We start from the raw sequence: 26,060 nt of genomic DNA, 5'->3' as shown, positions 1-26,060 counted from the left end.
GTTGTGAACCCAGCTTCTTGTTTGCTGTGTTTCCAGTCATGACACATTCAAACATCATGTTAACTTGAAAGATGTATTTTAAAGAATATTTATGGGTTTATTTCCTGTTGGTGTGTTGTAAAAGAATAAACTTTCAATCAATCTCAATCAACACTCAATTCCAATCAAAAGATCTATATCTGTTGCTTCCAAATCCAAGTCCATGAAATACAGGATGATGCCTGGTTATATGGTACAGTTCATGGTATTGGTTTCTTAATTCTTTTTCACTCCTCTGTTCTCCTTTGGCACATTCTGGTGGCGAATTGTGATTCCACCATCAGAGACAAACTTAACAAAGTCCTACTCGTTTTGAGCTGTACTGGCCAGCTCAAACGAGGGACTTACGCGTAATGTCCAAAAAATGGTGTGAGATCTGTCGGGGCTTTTCCCAAAAATCTACTGGGCTTATGAAACTTACATTTTGAAACTTCACTAGCCCCAAAACAAAAATTGTACCTCTTGAAATTCTCTATAACCTGGTAGTAGGTACTCTTGGCTTCTTGATAGTGTGAGTGGTTGTGCAGATATTTATATAAGTGCTTCACAGCTTGAAGCCAAAAATCGAGTAATTTTGCCTGATCTGAGTCTGAAATTTGAACTTTGTTGTAGACTTGAAATATGTTTGCAGAACCAATCAAGCTATCAGGATTCTGAAAGCATTGGCTTGTAGCCAAAAGCAAGGCACTCATCTTTCATTTTTGGCCCAGGAAAGGTCAGAATGGTAAAAAAAAGTTTCATAAGGCAAGTAGATTTTTGGGAAAAGCCCCAACAGATCTCACGCCATTTTTTGGACATTAGACGTAAGTCCCTTGTTTGAGCTGGCCAGTACAGCTCAAAACAAGTAGGACTTTGTTAAGTTTGCATCAGAGATACCCTGGCAGTAACTTGGTTTTTCATCAATCCTTTCTACCTCACCTCATGGCAGTGCAGAAGAATTTCTGCACCTGCTACTCTCAACACTTGAAGTCAAAAGATGAACCACACAACATAGACCAACCTCAAAATTGAGGAAACATCATAAATTTCAAAAATATAATGTAATATAGACTGAGATGGCAATGTATTTCAATTGATAGAAGTGTAGTGAAGCTGAAAAACCATAATGTAGCTTGATGGTAATGTATTGACTCTAGACATCTGGGGGTGGGTTTCAATGTTAAATATAAGCTGCTCTTCTGCTACCTCAAAATATACAAGTTGACAGCATAGCAGTGCTATACTATGCATACATGATACTATACACTACTTCCAAATATAAAATTGAATGAGTAACATTTGGCAGACCTCTCCTGACATTTTTCAAGCTCACCTATATCCAAGTGTGACAGCAAAGAATTTGTAGGTGATGGAGTACATGGAAGTAAAGTGTACAAAGATTGACCAAGTCCTAGGGACTTATACAAGATTTCAGATCACAAATGGAAACCTCGATGAAGATCTTGTATGGTAATAAAACAAATATTACACGCTGAACACTGTGTGATGGAAAGAAACCTTTGAAAAGGTGCAAGAACCAGTTTATCTAGGTTTTGACTAGACACAAGCTAGAAATCAAAGTAGGAAGAGCTCAAAGTTCTTCTGATATCAAATAAAAGAATACTAAAGAGTATTATGAAGATAAAAAGTGTGATAAAGTGTTTAGTGATCATTGTGATGATTATAGGAGTAAGAGAAATTTCAATATGAATCTCACCTTTAAAATCTAATTTGGCAGTGGTGAAAAGCTTCAAAAGGGAGAGAGGAGGGGTCAAGACACTGGTGGGTTGATAAGGCAAAAACAACCCTAAAAAAATTTGAACAAGCATTGCACAAAACAACGAAAATCAACAGCTCTAAACAAAACACAACTAGTCTATCCAAATATGTACATTCCCCCACCATCAGCCTCATTACTTTTAAATGCTACTTAAGCCTTCACAACCTCCAAATATTTCCTTGATAGATTGGTGTCTTTCACCCTTAATGGTCTTGATACAACCTTCAAGAATGATATTCTCCAGCACACCCCCTCAAGACCATTTTAGATTGTATTCAGATGTGAAAGAACAAAGATTATCATATACAAACAAGCTTGGGGACCAAAAATAGGCCACAATGTGCTGCTGTCGCTGGGGGGTTGCCCATCAGCACAATGTTTTTCCCCACTTATGCACAACACAATTTTCAACTGGGAGCCTTGCTGTGTTGTGCAAGACATAAGGCATGCAATGACCAGATCACCATGATGTTTTCCACCACAAATCAAGGTAGATCAATGAAAGCCCCACCAACTGCAATGAAATCCCCCAGAGCCTGTGAAGGGGGGCTTGTGACTTATTGTCAAATTTGGCCCAATACCATTTTCAGTTTGGCTAGGGCTATCTCTAGCTGGCATTTGCCTCACCCTGTATCAAAAAAAACCTCATGGTGAACTATCAAAGGTCTTGGTGTTGATCTTTTTGCTTTCTTTGTGTTCTCTTCAGATTTTCCATATTGTTCATAACTGACCAGGAAGTTCAATGTTCAACTTTATTCAATTTCAAAACTTTACATGTGAACGGGCTGCAATCACAGGTTTGTTCACATATATGACTGTGTCTTACATACCTCTCTGATACACCATCCACATCCAAATGGTTAATCTCCCCAAGAGTGAAACTTTTCAGTTAGCTGTCCAAATGAATTGAATTACAGCAGTCACTTTTGGGCCTGAACTTTGCCCAATCCTCATTGATGATATGTGGCTGTCAGAGTGTGCCTAAATTTTGGCTGCGTCCAGTTCCATTCTTTCCTCTTGATTTTTGATTTTCTTGCAAGTGACTGTAATAAAAAAATATTGTTCACCATCAAAACTTGAAAGGGACCAAAGTTTTCCTGAAGTCTTGAAGAATGGATAACCCGAAGATGACCGGGTCGGGTATCCTGGGCTGGTTTCACATACTTGCGATACAGATTTCACACGTTAAGTGAATTCGTTGACAGTTGTGGTGAACTCGCACATTTCATATTGCCAGAGCTCGCGAAGTTTTCCAAAGGTTGAACTTGAAGCGAAGAGAGCAGAAAAATGAAAAGTCGAACAAAAGTCAAAATAATAAGTTTGATTTTGATTAGACTTTTAATTCTTTTATATTCTAAATCGTACTTACATCCAGATGAACATTTTCAATCAACTGAAATTGGAATTCAAGATATCTTCAATTTCAAAGAGAAGTCTAGAACTTGGGAATGGTTAATAAAAGCTTCTCAGCAAGAAATCAATAGATATGAAGTCGGTGTTGGACCTTATCGTAGTATCATTCCGGTTTATGTTTTCAGTCATTTTCCGCTTTTCATTCTAAAATCAGTTTCGTCTTTCTTTCAAAGCTACCAAACACGTTAGTATTCTCTTTATTCTTCTCGTTTACCGTTCATCAAGTTGATGGTTTTATTTCTTCTTAGTTCCTTCAACCTTTCTGCTTATCATCGCACCCAGAATATCTTTATTCTTTCTCAGTTTACTTATAGATTATTTGGTATTATCTCAAACTTCTTCTCTCAATCGTCAAATCATTCAACCAATCTATATTTTGTTTTCTACTTCTCCTTCTACTTTAGTTTTTTTAACTAAACCTCTCATCAATTCATTTGAAACGATTTTGTTTACTTTAGTATTTTTCTTAACTATATCCATCTACAATCGTTTTCCTTTTGATTTAAATTCTTATCGTTATTTCATCAAATTATCAATTTGGACAATCTTAATAAACTTTTCTATATGGTCAAGATTTAGTTTCTCACTTTTTAGTTTCCCATTAATTTCTTTAATAACCTATGAGTCAATGATAAAATCAAAGTCGATCTTATCATTTTTAACTTTGACGTTTTTCACGCTTTTTACAATTTTTTATTCATGTTGGATTGATTCCAATTATTTTAATTATTGGCCCTCGATACCTCCATTAAATCTGTTTTTATATAATTTAGATTGGAGTAATCTATCGTTACATGGCTTACATTCTAAATGGTTACATCTTTTCGTCAATGGTCCTTTACTTTTTGGTCCTTCACTTTGGGTTTTAACTTTTTGGGGAATTTACAAGATGTTCAGATTTCGAAAGAATCTACATTATCTTCGTAAGCTCAGCTTTTTCTGTCTTGAGAGGAATTTTGGATGGGATTTCTGATTTGAGGTGTTTATTTTTTAGTTTCTGGTAGTGTGATTGTTTCGGGTTTGGGTCTTTTATCCATTCAACCACATCAAGAACCTAGGTTCCTTTTACCACTCCTAATTCCTGTTTGTATAATCGCTTCGCATACGCTTTTAACCCTCACACCTACATCTCGTAAAGTCTTTTGGGTAAGAGCTTTTTTCTGTCTTTTGAAGCTCTTTCAAACTCATTAACGATTATTTTGGTTGCTTGATCTGACTGTTTTCAGAAACTTCATTTCTTACATACGATTCTCGGGACTATCTTTTACGGTTTTTTGCATCAATCTGGTGTGATACCTACTATAAGTTATATAAAAGGATCTAATCAATTTGAAGATATCAAATCAATTGTGATATGGAAGACCTTTGATTTTCCAAAAACACTTTTACTCCGAACATCAACATCCGATCTAAACTTGATCAATCTACAAGGTTTGAACGAAATATCAATGTTGGATAAAGTTTGCAAAGAATTAAAAGTTACTCAAAAAGGAATCTTAGTGTTTCCTTTGAATGCTTTTAAAACTTTTGGGGTTCTTGATTTAGTTGTTTGGAATTCTTTTGGTTTTCATCTTGATATGGATAGAATTGATGATTATTTTGAAAATGGGTTTAAAGCTAATGGGATTTGTGTTGTTAAGATTTATAGATTTTGTAGTAGGTATTTAGAATTTGATCAAATTTGATTACTTGTACTTGGACCACTCTTCTAATTATTTTATTACATTTAAATTTGTGACGTTTGATTCTTTATCGTTAGTTTTGGTTTTGAAAATTTCTTGTTTTATAATGCATGCAATGCTCATCACAAATTCTTTTGTATATGGAAGAATATTCATCTTAAGTTCATCTACTAACAACAAGTAGGATCTAGGACTATCCCTTGCTCGTGTTTGACAATCCGAGGATACAGATCCGGAGTTCTCTCTGAAGATGCCCTGTGGAATAGTTGTAAATCAGCTGATCAAATGTGATCTTGTACAAACTTAGCAAAGTTCACATACCTCGTGCGCGGGGTTTAAACATAGTAAGCTTAAGGGTCCTCACACTGTCAATCCCAAACTTTGAATCTGATCACTTCTTTGACAAATTCTTTCAAAGACTTCAGATCATATTCCTCAACTTTGTACCAATTAAAGGTATCTTGCTTGGTTGATAGATTTTGGTCTTCTGTCTTGTATGAATTCAGGTTGCCTAAGCCTTCTTGCGTGTGTTATGACCGGCTTCAGGGGTCGTCGTGTGAGGGAACGGAGGGAGAGGATGCTAATGAGATGGTATGATTATTGTAGCATGAGGAAAGCAACAGTACAGGAAAAGCTCTGCTTTAGAGTGGGCTCAAGTGTCTCCTCTGTCACAGGTTGTGACACCTCCGTGATCCGTGATCTAGGATCATAACACTATCCCCCCCTTACGCCCAGGCTCCCTGTTCGCGGCCCTGCGTTCCTCCCCGGGGCTTGCATTAAAAAACCCGGTGGGAAAAAGCTTCACCCCTCTTACATGCGCCTTGTTCTTCTGTGAACTTCCACTGCCTTCGGAAACCTTAAATCAAAGGCGCTGATCATCTCCTTCGCATTGATGACGTTGGCGATCGGCTCCCATGAATCTTCGGCACGGCTACATCCCTTCCAGCTGATAAGGTACTCGATTTTTCCTCTTCTTGACCTTTTATCTAATACTGCCTCCACTTCCCACTCCTCCTCGCCATCGATCTCGATTGGATGTGGTTTCTCCTGTTGGCGCTCTTCAATCAAATCAGGTGAGCATTTCCTTAATACCGACACATGAAAAACTGGGTGATTTCTACTCATCGTTAATGGGAGGCGTAGTTTATAGGCTGAGGTGGATATCTTCTTTTCTATGCTGAAGGGTCCCAACCATCTATGGTCGAGTTTTGCAGACGGTCGTGTCGTCGAGATGTGCTTGCTATTCAGCCACACCTCATCGCCGACGTTCCAATCTGGTGTTGGCCGTCTACCTTCATCGTAAGCTTTTCTCATTACTTCTTGTGCTTGTCCTAAGTTTTCTCTTAGCTCATTCTGAATCTCTTCAATATTCTTTAGGCGCTCCTCCACCTCTGGGATACATCTCTCGCGAGTTGGTATTCGTCCGAACGATAGATCGTACCCTAAGTTGGCTTTAAAAGGTGAGTATCCTGTTGATGAGTGCGTCCCGTTATTATATGCAAACTCAGCTAATGGTAGGTGTTCTTTCCAATCGTCCTGCCTGTAGCTCACGAAGTGGCGCAAATATTGCTCCACTGCTTTGTTAACGATCTCGGTTTGGCCATCGGATTGTGGATGGAATGCCGTCGACGGGTGTAGCGCAATACCTAATTGTTTGTTCAAAGATTCAGTGAGTTTGGCAATAAAAACACTACCCCTATCCGATACAATAGTTCTCGGAGCTCCATGTAGTTTCCATACGTTTGACAGCATCAACGTTGCTAACTCTCCTGCGTCCATTTCTGTAGTGCAAGGAATAAAATGTCCCATCTTTGTCAATCGGTCGACCACCGTCAATATGCAGTTCATGCCGCCCGACTCTGGTAGATCAGTGATCATGTCGTAGCTGATGTCGGTCCAAGGTCCAGCGGGGATCGGTAAAGGTTCGAGTGATCCAAGTGGTGCCATGCTGGAGGGTTTGATACGAGCGCACGAAGCACAGCCATCTACAAACTGGTTAACGTAAGTTTTCATTGATTTCCACTTGTATTGCCTCTGTACCAGACTCAATGTCTTAGCTCGTCCTGGATGTCCGGCTAATACGCTGTCGTGTCTGCTTCTCAGGATCTCAAATTTACATTTCTTGTCATCCGGAACTTCGATCAATCCGTTGTGGTACAGGATACCGTCATGTACTTGGTAATCTTTCAGCGCACTCTCAATTTCTGTCACTTTTGGTCCACTCAACGCATGAATCAGGCCTTGGATTCTGGTGTCTTCCTTCGAAACTTCCCGTATCTGGTCAATAATTTGGTCGTCGGTCCATATTGGTGTCAGCTCTGATCGGTCTAGGGCATCAATCTCAATTGGTTCCGGGGTGGTAGGTTGTATAATGTCTTGTTCAAACCACATTTCAACTTCATCATGCTCCACTGACTCGTCCTTGAACCATGCTTCTACACTGTCGAGGTCGGCTACAAACGATTCATCAGACAGGTTCTCTGGTCTTAACAAACTCCCGAATGATAGTTTCTCGTCGGCATGAGGCTCTAGGTCCGGTCGTCTCGAAAGTGCGTCTGGATTTGAGGAGTCTCGGCCTGGTCGAAACTTTATATGAAAATCGAAACAGCCAAGTGTCTCTGCCCAACGGGCTTGTCGACGAGTAAGTTGCTTCGTAGTCATAAAAGTCTCGAGGTTTTTGTGGTCGGTGTACACAGTCACTTCAAGTCTGTTTGGGTTTCCCTCCAGATAGTGACGCCATTCTTTAAAGGACGCCACCACTGCTAACAGCTCTTTATCAAATATTTCGTAGTTCTTTTCCGCTTGGACTAACAAACGAGACAGGAACACTACAGGGTGGAGGACTCCGGTATCATCATTCTGCGACAAGACAGCCCCGAGTGCGTAATCTGAGCAGTCACACTCGAGGACAAACACTTTGTAAGGATCAGTGATCTTCAAAATTGGTGCGGTAGTGAATGACGTCTTAAGGATATCGAACGCTTCTTGTTGTTTTTCGCTCCATACAAATGGTACGTCGGCGCAGGTTAAATCATGGAGAGGTCTAGTGATCTTGGAGAATCCGTTGATGAATCTTCGGTAAAAGTTAGAGAATCCTAGGAACCGTTGAATCTGAGAGACGTTCTTCGGGATCGGCCAGTCAGTCACTGCTGACACTTTAACCGGGTCCATTCGGACTTTATTCTTCGAAATAAGTAAGCCAAGATAATCAATTTCTTTCTTTGAAAATTTACATTTTTCAGGTTTTAACCAAATATTGTGTGCCTGTAGGATTTCCAGTACTTCAGTTACCACTTTCTCGTGGTCCACTCCTTTTGGCGTGTATATCAGTAAGTCATCTAGATATGCGGCTAGGTCCTTCCCAATCCTCTCGCGAAAAATGTCCGATATGAAGAATTGAAAATAACCGGGCGCTCACGTGGGGCCAAAAGGCATCACTAGAGGCTCAAATTGACCTCGTTTACAGATAAACGCCAGTTGCTTCTCATGGCCCTCGAAGACGCGAAGGTTGTTATAGCCGTTGCGCATGTCCAAACAGGTATAGTCCTCCGCGTCCTTTAAACTGTCTACCAGTTCCATCGTGAGAGGTAACGGGTATTTATTCTTTACAGTTAATGCGTTCAGTTTCCGATAATTGAAGCAAGGACAAAGGTTTCCGTCTTTCTTGCCGTTGAACAGTACAGGCGCTGCCCACGGGGAGGTGGTACGTCGGATAGTGCCCTTCGCTAGGCCTTCGTCGATCATGGTATTGAGTGCTGATTCCTCCGCAGGTGATAGCGGTATCATCTTGCTGCCTTGTGGTGTTGCTCCCGGAATCAGATCCACTCGAAAATTGTATCGACAGCGTGGAGGTAACATCATCGAATTCTTCTTTTGAAACATGTTAAGATATCGGTGATACTGAGTCGGCAATAGTTCTTCTACTGGTTTCTCAGGTTGATTCTTCACCTTGTCCGCCGCCAGTTTGGGGGATACGTTCCAGGAGGTCGTTGCCGCGCATACTGAGGGTTTAACACTGTAATCGGGGATCTGAAGCTTGTCAACTGGACCAGGGCTACGGTAGGAAGGTGTGTTGGACTCACATCGCGGGGGCTTAATCTCTCCAATGGAAAGAGCCCCCTCGCCATGTTTCCTAGTGTTCCCCTTCCGGGCCTCAAGGCAATCTGGGGTGGTTTTCGGATTAGGCGACACTGGACTACCAGTGGCGAGTTCTTGGTCTTCTACTTGGTGGTTTCGATGGTTTGGTGGTAATTCTGCAAAAAGTAAGTCATGTTCCTGCTTGCTAAGTGTTTCAAATGGCAAGGGTGATGGTGTTCTATTGGACTCACATCGCGGGGGCGTAATATCAGTCATGCTGATGGCCCCCTCGTCACTTTCCCTAGCTTTCCCCTTCCGGGCCTCAAGGCGATCTGGGGTGGTTGGCGGGTTGGACGAAGCCGTTTCAATGGCTGCAATGTCAGTAAGTGAGTCTTTCGGTCTTAGTATTCCGTTCTTCCAATCGATCCAGTGTCCATTCTCGCGTAGCCAGGGCATACCGAGAATGGCGTCGTATGAATCTTTTATCTGAGTGACTAAAAATTTTGTTTTGGATTCGTCGTCGTCAATGAATAGGTCGGTGTCGTGGGCGACGGTTCTTGGGGCTCCATCAAACCCGTACACCTCCCCTGCCTTCTTTAGGCTTGTCATGGGGAGTCCAGTACGGTCGGCAAATTTCTTGCCCAGTACCACGTGAGTTGAACCACAATCGATCAACGCACGGGCTGGGACACTGTCTGGGTTGGGGGACGTGGCACAGGAAGTCTGGGAAAGGGATATAGATGTAAACACACGAGGATCTTGGTTTGTATTTGCATTTGACATCATAGCATCCGATTCCATAACTAACTTCTCCGTACACAGGCCCGAGGGTGGCACGTCCGTCACTCTCGAGCGGCGCCATTTTTTGACAGGTCTGCTGATGAACTACTTGAACTACTAGCTGTCAACACACTCAACCCCCCTTCCATTGCCGCAATTTTCGCCTCCAACTCCGCAATCCTCCCTTTACCACTGCCTTTTCCTTTAAACCCATCGCGACGATCTCTCTTACACCAACGTGCTCGGTGGCCGGATTTGCCACAAGTGAAACATAAGTTGTCTGTTACCCGTCGGTTGTACTCGTCTGAAGAGATGTCGAATCGTGCTGACAAGATGTCCATTGCATTAGGGTCCGTTGGACGTGTCGACGGGACTGGATCGGTGTGTTCTCCGCGTAAATCATTATTGATGGCGCAGGCAAGTTTGGTAATGTCCTCAAGGTTGTCGAATTGGTCACGGATCATCGGGATACGAACATTGCTCTTTAATCCTTGGCGGTAATGGCTGATCAACGTAGGTAGTTCCCATTTGGTCGCTGGGGCCAGCTGATTAAACTTAATGGTGTACTCGGCGGCTGATTGGGTTTGTTTCAGGGCGCGAAGGGCAGTCTCGGCACGTTTCTGTCGGTCAGAGTCGAAAAAGACAGATTCAAAAGCACGGGTAAACTCCAGATACGTGACGGTGTTCTCTTTGGTTGGGTGTAAGATACGTTGCAAGAAAGGTTGTGCCCATTTAATGGCTTCACCGGTAAGATAAGAAATCACAAACATGACTTTTGAACGGTCGGTCTGGAAGAGGGCTGAGTTCATTGCGATATAAATTCCAACCTGACTAGCATACGTCTCTGCCAGTGCTCCTCTGGTACCTTCATATTTATCCGGGGTGGCAACCTTAATCATGTGTGGAGTCGTGGTGGTGGGTGCTGTCGTAGTAGCAGGTGCAGGTACGGCTGTAGTGGTAGAGGCTGATTGTGGTGCGGTGGTGGTTGTAGCGGTGTGGCCAGTTTCCAGTTGGGCAAGACGAGCTTCTGCCTCCTCGCGGCGCGCGGTCTCTTGAGCCAGTTTCGCATTCAATTTGTTTCGATGTACCGTCTCCTCAGCTAACCGGTTGTTCAATTCGGCCATCTGCTGAGCCAGTCGATTGATATCCTCGACTGTCGCCATTGATTCAGGCTCTAGACGGTTAATTACGACCTCGTGCCAGGAATCGCTTTCGACCGAGTCAGAGTCGTCGGTGGGGGTTTGGAATGAAGGCGTGATGGGAAATGAAAACTCCTTTACTCTGTTAACCTTTTCTTAAACTTTTATTCTTTTAAACTTTATTCTTCTTTTATTTGAACTTTGTAAATCTTCTTTCTTTAAATTTTTCTTCTTCTCCAATTTTAATTAAAATCTTTTCTTTCTTTCGTCTTGGTGTCCTCCCGGTCCGTTTCAAGTTAGATGCTACAATGTGTTATGACCGGCTTCAGGGGTCGTTGTGTGAGGGAACGGAGGGAGAGGATGCTAATGAGATGGTATGATTATTGTAGCATGAGGAAAGCAACAGTACAGGAAAAGCTCTGCTTTAGAGTGGGCTCGAGTGTCTCCTCTGTCACAGGTTGTGACACCTCCGTGATCCGTGATCTAGGATCATAACAGTGTGTCCGCCGCTGCGCACCGACAGAGGGCCTTGCAACCAATGTTGGACTTATGGCATGAGAATACCTGGTCTGTTTTGCAATTTCTCTTGCCACACATTGTGTGGGGGCATCAACATTCATGTGATGTGGTTCTGCACGCCAGGCCTCCTTCAATCTTTTTTCTTTCTCCTCTTTCTGGTTTTATTCTGTTGAACTTGCAGCTGCTAGACCTGGTCCTTCTTGCCTCATTTTGGCCAGTTCATTGTTTTTTTGTAGTCCTGCATTGATTTCTGGGTGTTTACCAACAGTGCCTGAGTAAGTCAAGCATGTGAAATCTGTGACAAAAAATTACCAGCAGATATAGAGAAATCTGGAAAGGCCTGGTGTGCTGGAGACACACTTTCATGAGGTTTGAAGCCCTCAAAATGGGTAGACAGGCAATAAGTGAAAACAAGCGTGGTCACCTCATCCCAAAGCTTCAACCTGTAGTCTTGAATCTCTTGGCAAAAAGTACAATCAGATTTTAGTAAGGAATTCTGTTTCATTACATTTTTTTGCAATCAATTACAAAAGTGCTTCAGCTCAAAAAGTGATCCAATCCAATGTTGTTATGAGTTTTACATGGATGTGTTCAGTTTTGTCAATGTCCACAAAAGGGTAATTGATGTGTGGAAAAACCCAAAGACTGTGAAAATCCATTGGATATTTTGAGGGGTGGCTGTACTACATAACATGAAGTTCTCTACTTTTATTGGCGGAGCGCTCAGACCCGCTTCTTGGCTAGGATCATAGTGCAGGTGGAGCAACCCGCCCTGCTTTTGCTTTTGGTGGTGGGAAGCTTTTGGTATTGTCTGTAACTGTCTGTACTGGTTCTCTGGACCCTCCAACAATTCATATTAGCTGGACAACTGTCATTTTGACCCATGTACAAGTGCTTGCACAAAAGATACAACACCAGTTTAGTCTGCTGGCCCTGACTGTGGTCACTATTATACAGGGATGTGATTGGGGCCAGCAGACTAAACTGGTGTTGTATTGTTTTGGCAAGCACTTGTATGTATATTCTAAGTCAACAATTGTGAAAAAATGTTGGCACTGTACCTTGATCACCTGCACCAAACCTCAAACCCACCTCTTCTTATCAAGGTAGTCTAACTCAGCCAATCCACATGGCAAGCAGACAAATCATATATTGATATCTTTTCAATATAATCCATTCACACAAACCTTCAGTACAAATCATAACTTGTCAAGAAAAAACCTCTGTGCTGAACTGTAACAATCTTCCAATTTTGAATAAAAAAATGCAAATTGAAAAACAATCAAGAACCCAAGACTTGGATATGCAACTGATAACAAAGAACAATCCCTAAATACACCTGCCTAAACATGAGAAAAAGAAGAAAAGTGTGAGCATGTTTTGAGAATTCTATATATTGAATTGATAATAATAAGAAAATAAGACCTCTTCTTTGGTTATTCCCATCAAATAGAATCCAAAGTGTGAAAAGGTGTTGAGAGAACAACATGAATTTTTTTGATTGTGTTATTGTTTGTAAAAGCAGAACCTGTGTTGGTAGACATAGACCACATTGGATCTAATCCACTATGAGATTCAAACTTTCTCTATTGTAGGGGAACCTTATGTACCATCTTTTGGTCTTGACCTTCAACACCCTATCCCAGCATCTCTTCAGATACCTATTCATATAATACCTCACCACTCTCCAGAATATATCACCTAGAAAAAATCAAATCTCAAAACTGTTCAGATACATCATAACCGCCATTCTTGTGCTCTCCTTCTGTCCCGCCCTCTTGCTCTGTAGCAGCAGCATCTTGTAAAGCATTCCAAAATGATACATCTCCCATACCACCTAAGAAAGGATGCTGTGAAGATTGAGATGCAGCAAACAATGTATTGAAGGACATCAATAAGGCATTCCCTGATGTACTTTGATTCTTTGAAACAGGCTCAGTTTGGGTGTATACCTGTTGTCCTGATTCTTCCTTGACATTGTTATTTACAGACCTATCTACTCTTTCCATACAATAAGTATCTCTTGGATCTTGTGATAGTGGGTATAGGTCTGTGGATGCTTCATGGGCATTGGATACTGGTCTAGTGGAGCATGATGAATCTGTTCTGTTACTTGTAGATTGATATTCATCTCCCAAATTAGTTGAATTGGTATGACTAGAACTGAAATGTGGGACCATTTGATTGAAGCTTTCCTTCACCTCTTGTGATCCAGAATGGGACTCATTGATATATCTTTGGTGATGCCCCCAAAGTAATGATGATGTGTAGTTCATTTGAGAAGATGGTGTTGAAGGATACCCAAGGGCAGAAAACTCAGCTTCATCAAGGGTTGTACTGGATGGGTTCTGGAAGGCAGAGTCTAACTGATCCAATTCCAAATAAGGCTCTGATGGATACCCCTGATAATTGGAGAGAGGATGACACTGTGTAAAACATCCTTCATGTGAATCTTCAGGAGTTTGGGAGGTGAAATAATCATTTGGATTTATTTCTGTACTACCTTCATTCCTCCTGTGATCATGAGCTGGAAATATTTGTCTATCCCTCTCTGAGAGATTGTAATGAAAATCAGGATACATCTCCCTTGTTTCTCCGGATGGGGTATCCGTCCTAAATTCACCCCTTGAGACTGTTTGAGAAGATTGACTACTTTCTAGCAAATAATCTTCATCTGGAGGATTATCATCTTTTTTCACAATCACTGAATTCCTGGCTGGCATCACACATTCAACCATATCTAACTCTTCATAATTGAAATGGCACTCTATGCGTGGGTCTGACTGTGCAATTTCTAACGCAAGATTTCCAGATGGGCTATAATTCATCTCCTCCAAGCCATGGTTCTGTTCTAATAAACGCGTTAGGCTGGGACCAGATTTATTCACATCCCGACTACGATCGCCAATGTTGCGTATAGCTCCGTGAATTGTATTCACAAGAGGACTGATAAATCTAACACTTGGTTGATGAGCTTTAGAATTATCTCGCATGGGTGAGGTTTGCCCGCGTGATGGAGTCTTGTTAGCTGCGAGTGTAGTGCTGGACTTGTTGGGATACGGCGATCCACGTCGGTGTTGCTTTTTGTTCGAGGAAGACCTGCGAAGATGACTGTCTTTCCATATTTCTTTTCGGTCGAGAACCAATTGATCAAAACATTCGGAGTATGTCTTGACTTCAGGATAATGCTCAGCATAGACCCACAAAGCCCTTGAACAGGAAGCGATAGGGTCATCAGGAGCTTCACTGTTTGATTCTTTCGTATATGCTCCAAGGCTTTCTGGGAATTTTTCAAGCATCAAAATGACTTCTGGGTCTTTGTCAAGTGCCCACAATAGAAAAATACCTGTCATGAACAATTTATGAAGCATGTAAATCGATAATGGGCTTGTTGATCGCCTTTTGACCCTTTGATTCTGGAGTTCGCATGATTGCATAGCTGCTATGACTGCTTGATGAAGATAAGGATCCCCTGGAGCTGCCGTCAGCGCGTACGGAATAAGCAACAGCTGTATTGCCTATAGAACATTCAAGATTGTTAGATTTTCACTACCAAAACAACTTCACTACAAGGCCGATTCCAGACAATTGAGAGTGGAGGTGAAACTGAAGAGACTGACATTGTAGTACCTAAAGACGTGCGGAAAAAGGGTCAATTATTAGATGTTACCCAAGCACAACATGTGAATTGAATGACAGAAAGAGATACACGTACTGCAAATCAAACCAATCATACACATATGGAGGCTTTTTGGGGTTTCTTGTGTAATCTTTCATTTCTCTCGCCTTTGGATACGGTTCATTGGCGAGTCCATAAATAAGGTTACCTGGATCTTCAGGATGAGCCGGTTCACCTTCCCTGTCAGCACGCTGCCACTTGGGGCTATTATTTCTCCACGTGTTTAGCTCCTCGACAAGTTTTCCCAAGTTTTCCTTTTTTCGGAAAACATCCTCTCTCTTGTCACCTTGATGGTTATAGACGGTTTCCTTGACCTTGGTTAATATCTGGCGTAATCGAATGTGATGCAGGGACGATGACATGGAAGTGATGCCCAATGGATAGGGATGGTCTTCAAGGGTGGTGTTAGATTCTCTCAGGGCGGTTTCAATGGCGGTTTCCCTCTCTCGAATCTTATGCGCATCTGTGACGAAGCAGTCAATATCTAAGGGGAGCTGAAGTTGCCATCGGGTATAATCGGGATGTCAATTTTTAGATTTGCATAAGCTGTGCTTCTCCGTATGCAACATGAACTTTGCGAAAGATATGAACCGACCGGTATGTCAATGTCTTTGTCTTGGATTGCTATTGGCCTTCCAAGCTGTAGCGCTATAGTCCTTTCCAGACAATATACGCTCCACCAGACTCTTTTTCTTGTCTCTTCCTCCCAAGGGTGCTTCGTTTTATTTCTTGGTGTTTTTCGATGTAGTCCAAGCTCAAGTGCAGTTCTGATCGCCAAGCCGCTAAGATGCCAGGCTGAAAGTCCTTTTTCTGAACGAAAAGAGTACATGGCTAGAAAGAGAAGCGCTTGGATCGTGGTGATGTTGGATTGGACATGATCAAAGTATTGAAGCGCTGCCTGAAAATAATGCTGCGTCAAATTCAAGGTTAGCAGATGTAAATGCTCCTCAAAGATGGTACGACATGCGTGATGGATGATACGAACTTCATGCGATGCTAAGCCGTCCAGCGCTTTGCCGCGTCCCTCTAGTAGTCTAACCCCAATGGCATATGTGAGCCATAAAAAGAAGGCAGCGGTACGTTCATCACTTTCTTGAACTTCCTGAGATCCGCAGAATAGATCTCGTTGTTCGTGCCAAACTCTTAATAATGCAAAGTTCATGAAACTGTAGCGGGATTGGATTGTTGAATACACGGTTACAAATATCTCATTCGATAAAGATTTTGATGTGGGCAGAAATGGGAATAGAAACTTCGGTCGAATGTCAAGGGGAATCCGAAAAGGCAGTACTGAAGAAGATGACGAATCTGAACAAACAGACGAAGACGAAGATTGCGTTTTCGAATGTTGCCGCTCGGTAGGCACGGGGAGATCCGGAAGAGATTGGGAAGGAATAAGACTTCTACCGCTCACTGAGGAGCTACCCGTACTACGTCGCAGAACTCTGTTGTGATCGAAAGCCGAAGAGCAATCAATCAACGTGACTCAGGAGTTCTGGAAGAGACGCAGGATGTGGAATGACTTAAGACGATGAGAATATTCGACCCCAGCTAGCGCCCGAGCTTCCGCCGACGTACAACGGCTCAGCCCCGGATGTAAGGCTCAAGAAACCGATCCCGTTTACGAGGTCATCTTCATTCACCATGCCGTTTTTTCTAGCATCCCCTGGCCCTGTGTCGCTGGCAGTTGCCTTAGGTCCCTGCATCGTCGATTCAGCGTTAGAAGAAGTAAGATGAGAAGATATTAGGAGGGCGATTTGATTACCTTAGGTGGCTCGTGATGGGATGGTCGATTCCCAGTGATCGGAGCATGGACTGAGGTAACTTCCCGAAGAGCAACAGTTAAGTCGCTGATGCGAGATTCGAGTACAGCAATGTGCCTGTGAAATTTTGTTTAAATGCATGGGTGGACATGATCAGTTCTTGTAGATATTTGTTCAGGTAAAAACGGGACAGAAGGTCCGGCCTTGCCTCCATAAAAAAAGAACGTTACGCACTCTCTGAGCAAATGTTCACCAGAAGCGTCCTCTGGAAAAATACATTCAGCTCGAGATTTGGCACAGTTTACACAGCTGTAGGAACCGGAAAACGATATCAAAAACGGAAAATGGCGGCGTGTGTCGAGAAAATGTGTGAAGAGATGATGCGTCAGGCTTTTGTGCGAGCTCAAAAATAGACACTTCGGAGAAATCGAAGAAACGAACGTACGGGATGCTGAGACCATCACAGCGCTGTTTTCGAGTACGACATCTGATGCACGCATTAGCTGCCCGTTTCCGCTTGGCTGTGGTAGAGGTGAGATTGGGCGCTGATTGATCGAGCGAGATATTGGATTGTGAAGTCTTTAACATTGTGCAGCATCAATGAGTGAACGACAGATGACCGCACAACGTGCTTGAGTCAAAGTGAGTGGATCCAACTCCAATCAAGACAGTAAGAAAAAGTAGTATGCTTCAACTTTTCGGACGGGCGTGGAGAGACTGTGCTACTCTCTGACTTGGGGTACTTTGCTTCCTGCGCCAAGACTGGCACTGCGAGCGTCTTCCTTCTTCGCCACTGATACTTTTGATCGATGAGAATCCAGTATTGGGGTAATGAGGAATTTAAGTACAGAAACTGACTCGCAAGAGCTCTGTGAAGTCTTTCAAAGCGGGGAACAGATGGCAACAGACTTGTCGAAACTGGGTAGCTGTGGATCTGAAACAGCTCTGCTTGATTATCCAGATATCGGTTGCAGTGTTAGGTGAGATACGCAGGACTGAGGCTGGCCGCAAAGTCAAGTACGATAGAAGTATACTTGTAACGTTCATTGATTCACATCATACTGACGCATACACGATCTATGAAATTGTTCTGAATATTGTCAGGTCTCCGTCAAGTGTGGAGTCACGATGGTTCTGCTCTAGAAACGACAAACGGTACGTACTCAAACCTGGCGTCAGATTGAACCTGGATGAGGATAGGCTTGGCAGCCTGAGCCGTCGCTTCCGATAACTCCTAAGATAGTTCTATTTGCGCAACGATCGACGAAGGTTCAAACATAGTCCAGAGGCATGGATGATAGCTCTTGTTTTTGCCCATACTATCACGGTCTACAAATATGAATTCAGAGAAAGATAGACTTTGTTCAGAAGTTTTTCATGACGTCATAAAAGTCAGCGGCTTATGCCCCGACCTTGACCTGAGACCAGCAGGGGTTCCGAGCATCTTTGCTTGAAATCCCTTTTTGAGGGTTCTAGATGTTGTCAAAACTTGTAATAAATTCAGAGGTGCTTCTTCAAGCTTTTCTGCTTCTCCTTTTCCTATTGTTACCCTGTCACCACTTGTAGATTGTGGGGAAGTTGCATTACAATATCAAGTAATCTCAAAGGGTTCTGCACATAGGCCCGCGCCTTGAGTATGACCCAGATTTACAAGAACTCAACAGCTCAAATTTGTCACTTCACTGAAGTAAAGTGGTGCTAAAGTGACACAAGTTTGTGGGCAAGGCTTGTAAGAATCCCTACTGAATTTATTGCAAACTTTTACAACATATAGAGCCCTCAAAAAAGGATTTCAAGCAAAATTGCTTGTAACTCCTGAGCTTCTTATAAGCCTCATGCACATACCACCCACTTCGGTAACCGGTGTGTGACGTGTGCGACCAACTGTGCACCACCAAAAAGCTGCACTGATTTTTGGTTGCATATGTGACCCAAAAAACAGATTCGGTAAACCAAAATGCAAAAGAAGGTGCATACGCATTTTTGCACATATGTGCAAAAATCGTGCGCATTCTTGAAAACGACTGAAAGTCAAATTTTTTTTTGACATATGCAACTGCGAGTCCTCTTCTGTCCTTTTTCTCTCTCCTTTTGACCCCTCACTACCTCTTTCTTGGGACTATGCCAAATTTCATCTCTCTTTACCAGCAACAAATCCAACATCTCATCACACGGAATTCATTTGCTTTTGAATTCGGATCATCAAAACTCTTCATTCTCAGTCTTGAGATACCTTTTCAATCTCTACAGCCTTCCTTTTGTTAATCTCAACAATTGATATCTGCATTTAAACTTAATATCTACCTCACTTTCTTCCAAATCACAAGTCATTATGTCATCTCGGATGGCATCTAAGCATTTCGGTTTTGGACTCAATTGTTACCTTTCAAGACATTTGTCTGCCACTATTAGATATTGTTTATCTGATTTGAATTTGTCACTTCAAAAGGTCCTTTGTTTGCAATTCATTTGATAAATTTCAATCAAAAAGTTTTTAAAGTTGAATTTGAATCAAATTGAAGATTTGCAAGAGACCTCTTTGGTTTCAAGGGTGGAAGTCAAGAAGCGAAAGATGTGGTGCTAGTGAGGAAAGAAATTGAGTGAGAGTCAAGATTGTAAGACTGGTTGATGTTGTTTACCAGATGGCATAAAACGTTTTCAACATTGATGGCGCTGAACTTTGATCACATTTTGCTTTCTTACCATGTTACCAAACGTGCTCAAATAGCAAAGTGTTGTGTGATTTTACACATACACACACAATGAGGAAATTTCTCACTGTGATGTAAAAGTTGCATATGCAAATTAGTGCAACTTTTTTTACCCACTATTTGCACCATTGTGCTTGAGCAAAGTGACACAGTCAGACTCAAGTTGTTGAGTTCTTGTAAATCTGGCTCTTATTCAATACAGGGCCTACACACGTGCCTGACCCATTCAAAATCACTTGATTTTGGAGTCCAATTTCCTTGTGATGCACAACTGTTGAAATGCTAAAGCTGGTACAGAGTGACACAAAAGACCTTGAACACGCTTTTCTCAACTTTTGGTGAGGTTTCATGATGTTTTGAGCCCTCATATTGAGGATTCAAGCCAATGCACTTGGAAATCTTGCTGCGCTCAAGCCAAACCTGGGGTTTTGTTCATAAACCCCTCTTCAAGAGCAGATGTGGCTGTGTTGGAAGAGGGGTTAGATGAGATTACTGTGAGCCTCTACATATCCTCTTTTGATTCTCAAATTCCTCATATCAGATCCCAGCCCCATAGCATGGCTGAATCTTATTTTGATTCCAAACAACTTTCCACATCCCCATTGCTCTCATCAGATACTCTGCAAAAAACATCAGCCACCAATCAAATCCTGTGTGGTTTACACTTGATTGATCTATTCACCAATTAGGGTATACAAATATGTTCTGGAAATTTCCATCCAAAATCTGCAGCTGTCTGGGTCAAGTGATCAACAGTGATCCCCCACCTTCAGCCAATCAAGCAGCTCTCACAAAAATCCAATTGTCACACTGTTGGCCTTTGACTTTCAAAACCTTGGCCCTTAAGATTTGAAGCAGGTTTTTAAATGTATTTTCATCTTGAGAAGGATTCATTGGTTTCAATTTGCACTTGTTTCTTAGTGCTCAAATGTCTCTCAAAAGGAAACAAGATCCTCAAGCGCACAAAATCAATTGATGCACAGTGTTGTTTTGTATCCTTTTTGAGATTTTTTCAGTCTCATTTGACTTGGTGTTAAGCTGCAAATATGTACCTTTTTGAATCAAAATGATTGTGGTTAATCTTGTTTTGCTTTTTTAAAACAATTGTTGTTGATCTCGTTTGATTTGTTAATTTCAGACAACTTTTCAAACTAATGAGATCATTGTTTCCAAAACAATCTCTTTGAAAACCATGTTAGTTCCTACTTGCAGGCTTTGCTCGTTTTAAATCCATTTCATGTTGACTGTCTTTGTGATTTTTCTGAAAACCAACTTCACAAAGAAGTTGAAAATTAATTGAACTCCTCAAAAATTTGATTTCAATTCTCTAATTGAGTCAAAAATCTTTTCTCAATGAAATTTGATTCAAATCTTCCAGAAATGTTCTATCTCAAATGTCTGATTGACTCGAGGATTCAAGGTGAGAGTAGTGAATTGTGATGTGATGAAGTAGCTGATGGTGATGTGAATTGGTGCTGAGGTGAGTGGGGATGAGGGCTGAGCTGATGGAGTTGGGTTGTGTTCATGGGGTTTCTGGCATTCTGGAAGTGTGGTGCATTCAAACTTGCCAAATGCCAGAACGCCAGAACACACCAAAAAAAAACTTCTGGTGTTCTGGAAACAACCTTCTGGAAATTTCCAGAACATATTTGTATACCCTAAATCTACTACTTGACAACCATCCCTCAAACTTTTTATTCACCTTCAACCAACAGTAATTGTCTTGATTTCACTTCCAATGTTTCTTAAATAAAAAAATTCAAACAGAACATTTGGGCTTGTTTAACTTTTGTTTGTTATATTTCAAAAAAGATTCAATGAACAAGAACTCACATGTTCTGATGTTATTCTGTTTAAATTAATGCAAAAGATAAAAACTTTGAAAGATATCAAAGCATAATTCAATTGGGATGGAGTAGAATGAATCAAACAAATTCTCAAGTTTTTTGTGTACATGAACCAATATTACCCAGGTCAATAGGTAGTATTTCAATCAATCAATCATTTCAAAGCTTGATTTAATTTGATTGTCCCCATTGAGATAATTTAAGGGAGACAAGATTGGTGAACTGTGGTGGAGGCAATTGGATTGAGATGAGATAGGCAAGATGAAGTCACAGGGGCAAAAATAGATGCTCACATAGGGGTGAGCATAGGAATCTTGGAGTTTTCTCCGTTTGTTCCAATTTCCTTCCAAATTATTTCCTTCTTATTTCTTGTTTCCTCCCTGCTTGTCATCTGATTGCATGATCAACAGGAGCTGAGCAGATGGACTAGGTCTTCTTCAGGCTTCATTCCCAAGAAAAGAAGCCTGAGGGTGGGCTGGCTCATCTGCTCAGCTGATCCTCAGTTGCATCCCTTGGAGCCTGCTCCTCTGGGGGAGGCCTGCGGTGGGTGTCTCTGTTGCTGTGGAAACCCCTCCTTTTTTCACACAACTATCCTTCACTACACACCCATGTCAACATGCTCACTTTCACCTTTCCCGCATCTCACACATGATAAGCACCCTGTGTAAAACAGCCACAATAATCACTTCATGAAGTCATCCATAAAAAAAGTGTGCTATAATTAGGCTCTACAGTGAATCTCACAAAGCTTGAAGAGAGTTTCAAGCCAAATAATTTGAATTTTGCAGGTAAACCTTGGTCAACCTTTTTGAAATCAACTGTACATATATCAGCTCCAATAATGCATGCCAAAATAAAGATGGATAACTTTGTAGTTTCTTTGACACCGACATTGCAATTTTACCACAGTCCGCAGAATTGACTGGCACCAAAAGAAGGTCATTGGGCTCCAGGGCATATTGTAAGAGGCAAGCTACTGAATTCAAATTTACTGCCAAAAAATATCTGGGCATGAAGACGGGCACATGCCCGGATTCTACTTTGTATCCCGTATTTGGTAAGCTGTTTCCTCTCATATCCCAACAATAGGACCCCGGAAAGCTCCAGGGGAACTATCCGACCTAGAACCACCAAGATTGACCTTACCAATACCCTGTGACGCAGTAAAACCCCAAAAATTGAGCGTAAACAATTCCGGTTTTGTTGGTAGGTTCAAAGAGCAAAAATCACCAAAAATCTCTCAGGAGAACAATCCATTCATTTTTGGTCGGTACGTACGTTCAAAAGAGCGTGTTTTTGGCCTTTTTTCCGGCCCAAGACAAAACCATTCCTCTCACGTCGGTCGGTCTGAATTCAAAAAACACAGTTTTGGCTCCAAAAAAACCCCAAAAACACCTTTTTTGTCGGTACGTCAGTGTTTTTTTCAACCCTCAATCCACTCCGTTTAGGTCGGATAGTTCCCCTGAAGCTTTCCGGGGTCATCCAACAATCCCATGTAAAGATTATTATGGATTGTGTTCTGGCACTTGAATACCTCCATCTGTCTAAGTAGTCTTGACCCACTCTGCTTCTTAGAATAATCTGCCGTGACTCCGGATACCTCCACCAAACTTAGAGTCTACTTACGTATCAGAACGCTTTTGCTCTTTGTTATAGTTAAGAGAACAGAAGAAAAAACCATTTGCTGGGTCATTCAAAATGATACATAAACGGTCAAACTCTAAACCTAATCAAGTCCAGACTTTGAGTGACACTGGCCATAAGGAAATAACAGCACAGTGCGAAATACGGGGTTCAAGTGGGAACACTTGCTGCACAAAAAGAAGATTATGCATTGAAGGCAAGAAAAATACCTGTGCGGAAGCTTTGTGATATGTGACATGCAGTTCAGCAATTTCACTTCATCGACATTATGGGTTGCGTGATTATGGGTATAGCAGGGGCTGCGGTTTAAGCATATGTAGCAGCTCAAGTTTTGCCGATTGAAATTATGTCCGCAGCAGCCCTCGTGATATCATCACTGTTAGGGTTATTCAATGTTAGGGTTGAAGTTTCACTTGCATGCGCAACCGCCAGTGCATTGCCACTGTATCGTCATAACACACCTCACGCTCGACACGGCCCCTGCTTCCAACGAAGTCAGCCCCAGTTGAGAACCTATCGCCTGACAGACGATAATTAACTTTCTTCGGATCATCAAAAATGGTCAATCTCCATCGCCTATCCTCATAAGCCCATGTATCATACTTCGTGCTGACATCCCTCCGCTTTTCCGACACCGCTTCCGGTTCATTGTTTCTTGGATCATCACGGCGCAGCCACCAAAAAAAGGAGTCAAGGTCGTCAAGGAGGAGGCCAACGTATCCCTCGGACCTCAAGTCCGTGAAGGAGAACTCGTCTTCGGCGTTGCTCACATCTTCGCGTCTTTCAACGACACCTTCGTCCATGTTACCGATCTTTCTGGTCGAGAAACTGTCTCTCGTGTGACTGGTGGAATGAAGGTCAAGGCCGATCGTGACGAAAGCTCCCCTTACGCTGCCATGTTGGCTGCACAGGACGTCGCCGCTCGTTGCAAAGAAGTCGGTATCACTGCCCTCCACATCAAACTCAGGGCCACTGGTGGTACTCACACCAAGACCCCCGGCCCCGGTGGTCAAGCTGCTCTCAGGGCTTTGGCTCGTGCTGGCATGAGGATTGGACGTATCGAGGATGTCACTCCTGTGCCTACCGATTGTACCCGCAGAAAAGGCGCGTCATTCCTACTGAGCTTTCTGTTTCTCCACTGGCGATTGCACCCTTCTCATCCCGGCTGACTTTGATCTTTCTGCAATGCTTCACCCTACTCTCGCGGCATTAGGTGGTCGTCGTGGTCGTCGTCTGTAAAGCTACTTCGTGTTTGGCTATACTTCCTCATCCGACTACCCAGCTTGTGTGCATTGTCCTTGTTGCCACGTAATTCATCATGTCGTCCTCACATGCATGCTTGATATCCAAACCCTCTCTGCTTTGCATTGTCCGCTGCTACTTGACGCCATCGATGAGAGCCATTAGGTTTGACTCAATTCCAAAGTGTCATTGAATGTAACTGGACGCACAAAGTCCTCCTTTCAGCTGTTTAAGGCGGGGATCGTGGCTCGACGTTTTAGCCTGACTCCCGTCGATACCACAAGCAGTCACCGCGACATGCTGGGCCCCATTTTGCCGTTAATTGGCCACAAATTGGTGACAAATCCATTACATTAGGTGTGAAAGTTCCTCTCGTGACTCGGCCTTATCATCCACGTCAACACAGTTGAGCTCCACTTTCCCACTTCTCAGAGCAGGTGTGGCCAGGTTTGAACCCCACGATTTGTTGGTATGTAACCCGGTGAACTCCGCCTGCGCCTACCAAAATCAACAATCGGGTTAATATGCTGCTGCATATCCATCCATCACCTCAAGTTTGGGCTTGAATCTGGGATTTTGGACTTGAATCTCCTACCAAACAAGCTTGACACACTCCACAATCTTCCGCTTCCCATTGTTTAATCTGAAAGATTTGCCTACCCCATGGGCCTAATCTCATACAATTTTAATCAGTGAGATTTGATAACAATGAGTGAGTGGACTTAGTGAAGCTTGAAGCTTTGGCCCAAAATCAATCATATGCTTTTTTGTGAGACAGCAGTTTTTCACAGCTCAATCAGGCCCCTGAATCAAACTTAGCTAGAGGGGTATTGTATCACAGGACAGCGAGTAGGACTTTAGATATGTAAGTTTTCCCCCGGATAGCTGCACTACAACCTACCAATGAAACTACAGCCAAAACAAAGTCATACCTACAAAGACGTCATTTGGGGGCAATTAAGACCTTTTCCTCCTTTTTCATCCTTGAAATCCACCTTTTTCTGCTAACATCACGAGGGGCTGTTTATGTGCATTTTGACCCGCAAATGGTATTCAATTTTGTCTGGGAACCTAAAGCAAAGATAAGCTAGCTGAGCAGCTACGAGCAGTACGAGGAGACCTAACAAAATGCTTTTGATTTATGTACAGTTGATAGCAGAAAGCTTGCCAGATCGGTCAAGTCCTCTGCCTCACACCTGATCCGTGCACTCGCTTATGAGAAGTTTAGATCCAACTTTTTTTATTTTTTTTGTAACTTTGTCCCATCACCGATATCTCCATGATGGAAGTATTGGCCAACAGCTCACCCCCACGGTGGAACTGGTGGACCCTCACCCTCATCGATTCTCCTTCCACTTCCCTCCCTTTCATTAGTCGATTTCGGATTTTTCTCATTTCCCATTTGCCAAATCCTCAGCATCTTTCCTAATGCCTCAAACTAATGATTTCCTTAATCACACATAAGTCATCTTATCATGCCTTCCACATCTATGTAATGTTGATCTTGAATCTTGAATCTTTTTCTTTTTTTGGCTTTGATTTTGATCTTTTCTTCTTTTTTGACCTTATAGATCAAACAGTGCCCCAACTCCCTGTTCAAACGGGCACTGTCACACGCCCAGTTCCGCTACACCAACGCCGATGCCACGGTCCCTGAGAAGAGATGTGAAAATGGTCATCCTGTTGGTCGGATTGATATTACAAGTTCTTCTTTCACCAATCTATTTTGTTATTGAACATCTTTGATACTTTGAAATGTCTTTGAA

General features: G+C 42.4%; 3 protein-coding genes across 3 annotated transcripts; 2 read left to right on the top strand and 1 right to left on the bottom strand.

Annotated features, from left to right (window-relative positions):
- Nucleotides 1–3,839: 3,839 nt before the first annotated feature.
- Nucleotides 3,840–4,896, top strand: MELLADRAFT_85009 (uncharacterized protein; the record flags this gene model as incomplete). Its single annotated transcript, XM_007408456.1, has 3 exons — nucleotides 3,840–4,134; nucleotides 4,206–4,357; nucleotides 4,438–4,896. 3 exons carry the CDS (start codon nucleotides 3,840–3,842, stop codon nucleotides 4,894–4,896), a joined length of 906 nt encoding a protein of 301 aa, XP_007408518.1.
- An 8,230-nt stretch (nucleotides 4,897–13,126) lies between these two features.
- Nucleotides 13,127–17,438, bottom strand: MELLADRAFT_62034 (uncharacterized protein; the record flags this gene model as incomplete). Its single annotated transcript, XM_007408354.1, has 8 exons — nucleotides 13,127–14,926; nucleotides 15,029–15,038; nucleotides 15,124–15,581; nucleotides 15,683–16,532; nucleotides 16,666–16,787; nucleotides 16,853–16,967; nucleotides 17,085–17,159; nucleotides 17,296–17,438. 8 exons carry the CDS (start codon nucleotides 17,436–17,438, stop codon nucleotides 13,127–13,129), a joined length of 3,573 nt encoding a protein of 1,190 aa, XP_007408416.1.
- Nucleotides 17,439–23,497: 6,059 nt separating this feature from the next.
- Nucleotides 23,498–24,419, top strand: MELLADRAFT_71507 (uncharacterized protein; the record flags this gene model as incomplete). Its single annotated transcript, XM_007408457.1, has 3 exons — nucleotides 23,498–23,613; nucleotides 23,727–24,156; nucleotides 24,266–24,419. 3 exons carry the CDS (start codon nucleotides 23,611–23,613, stop codon nucleotides 24,289–24,291), a joined length of 459 nt encoding a protein of 152 aa, XP_007408519.1.
- Nucleotides 24,420–26,060: the final 1,641 nt, after the last annotated feature.

Source organism: Melampsora larici-populina (assembly GCF_000204055.1).
Source record: "Melampsora larici-populina 98AG31 unplaced genomic scaffold MELLAscaffold_12, whole genome shotgun sequence".
NCBI lineage: Eukaryota > Fungi > Basidiomycota > Pucciniomycetes > Pucciniales > Melampsoraceae > Melampsora > Melampsora laricis-populina.
Note: the sequence above shows the minus strand (reverse complement) of the source record. Positions and strands in the feature narration are given on the sequence as shown.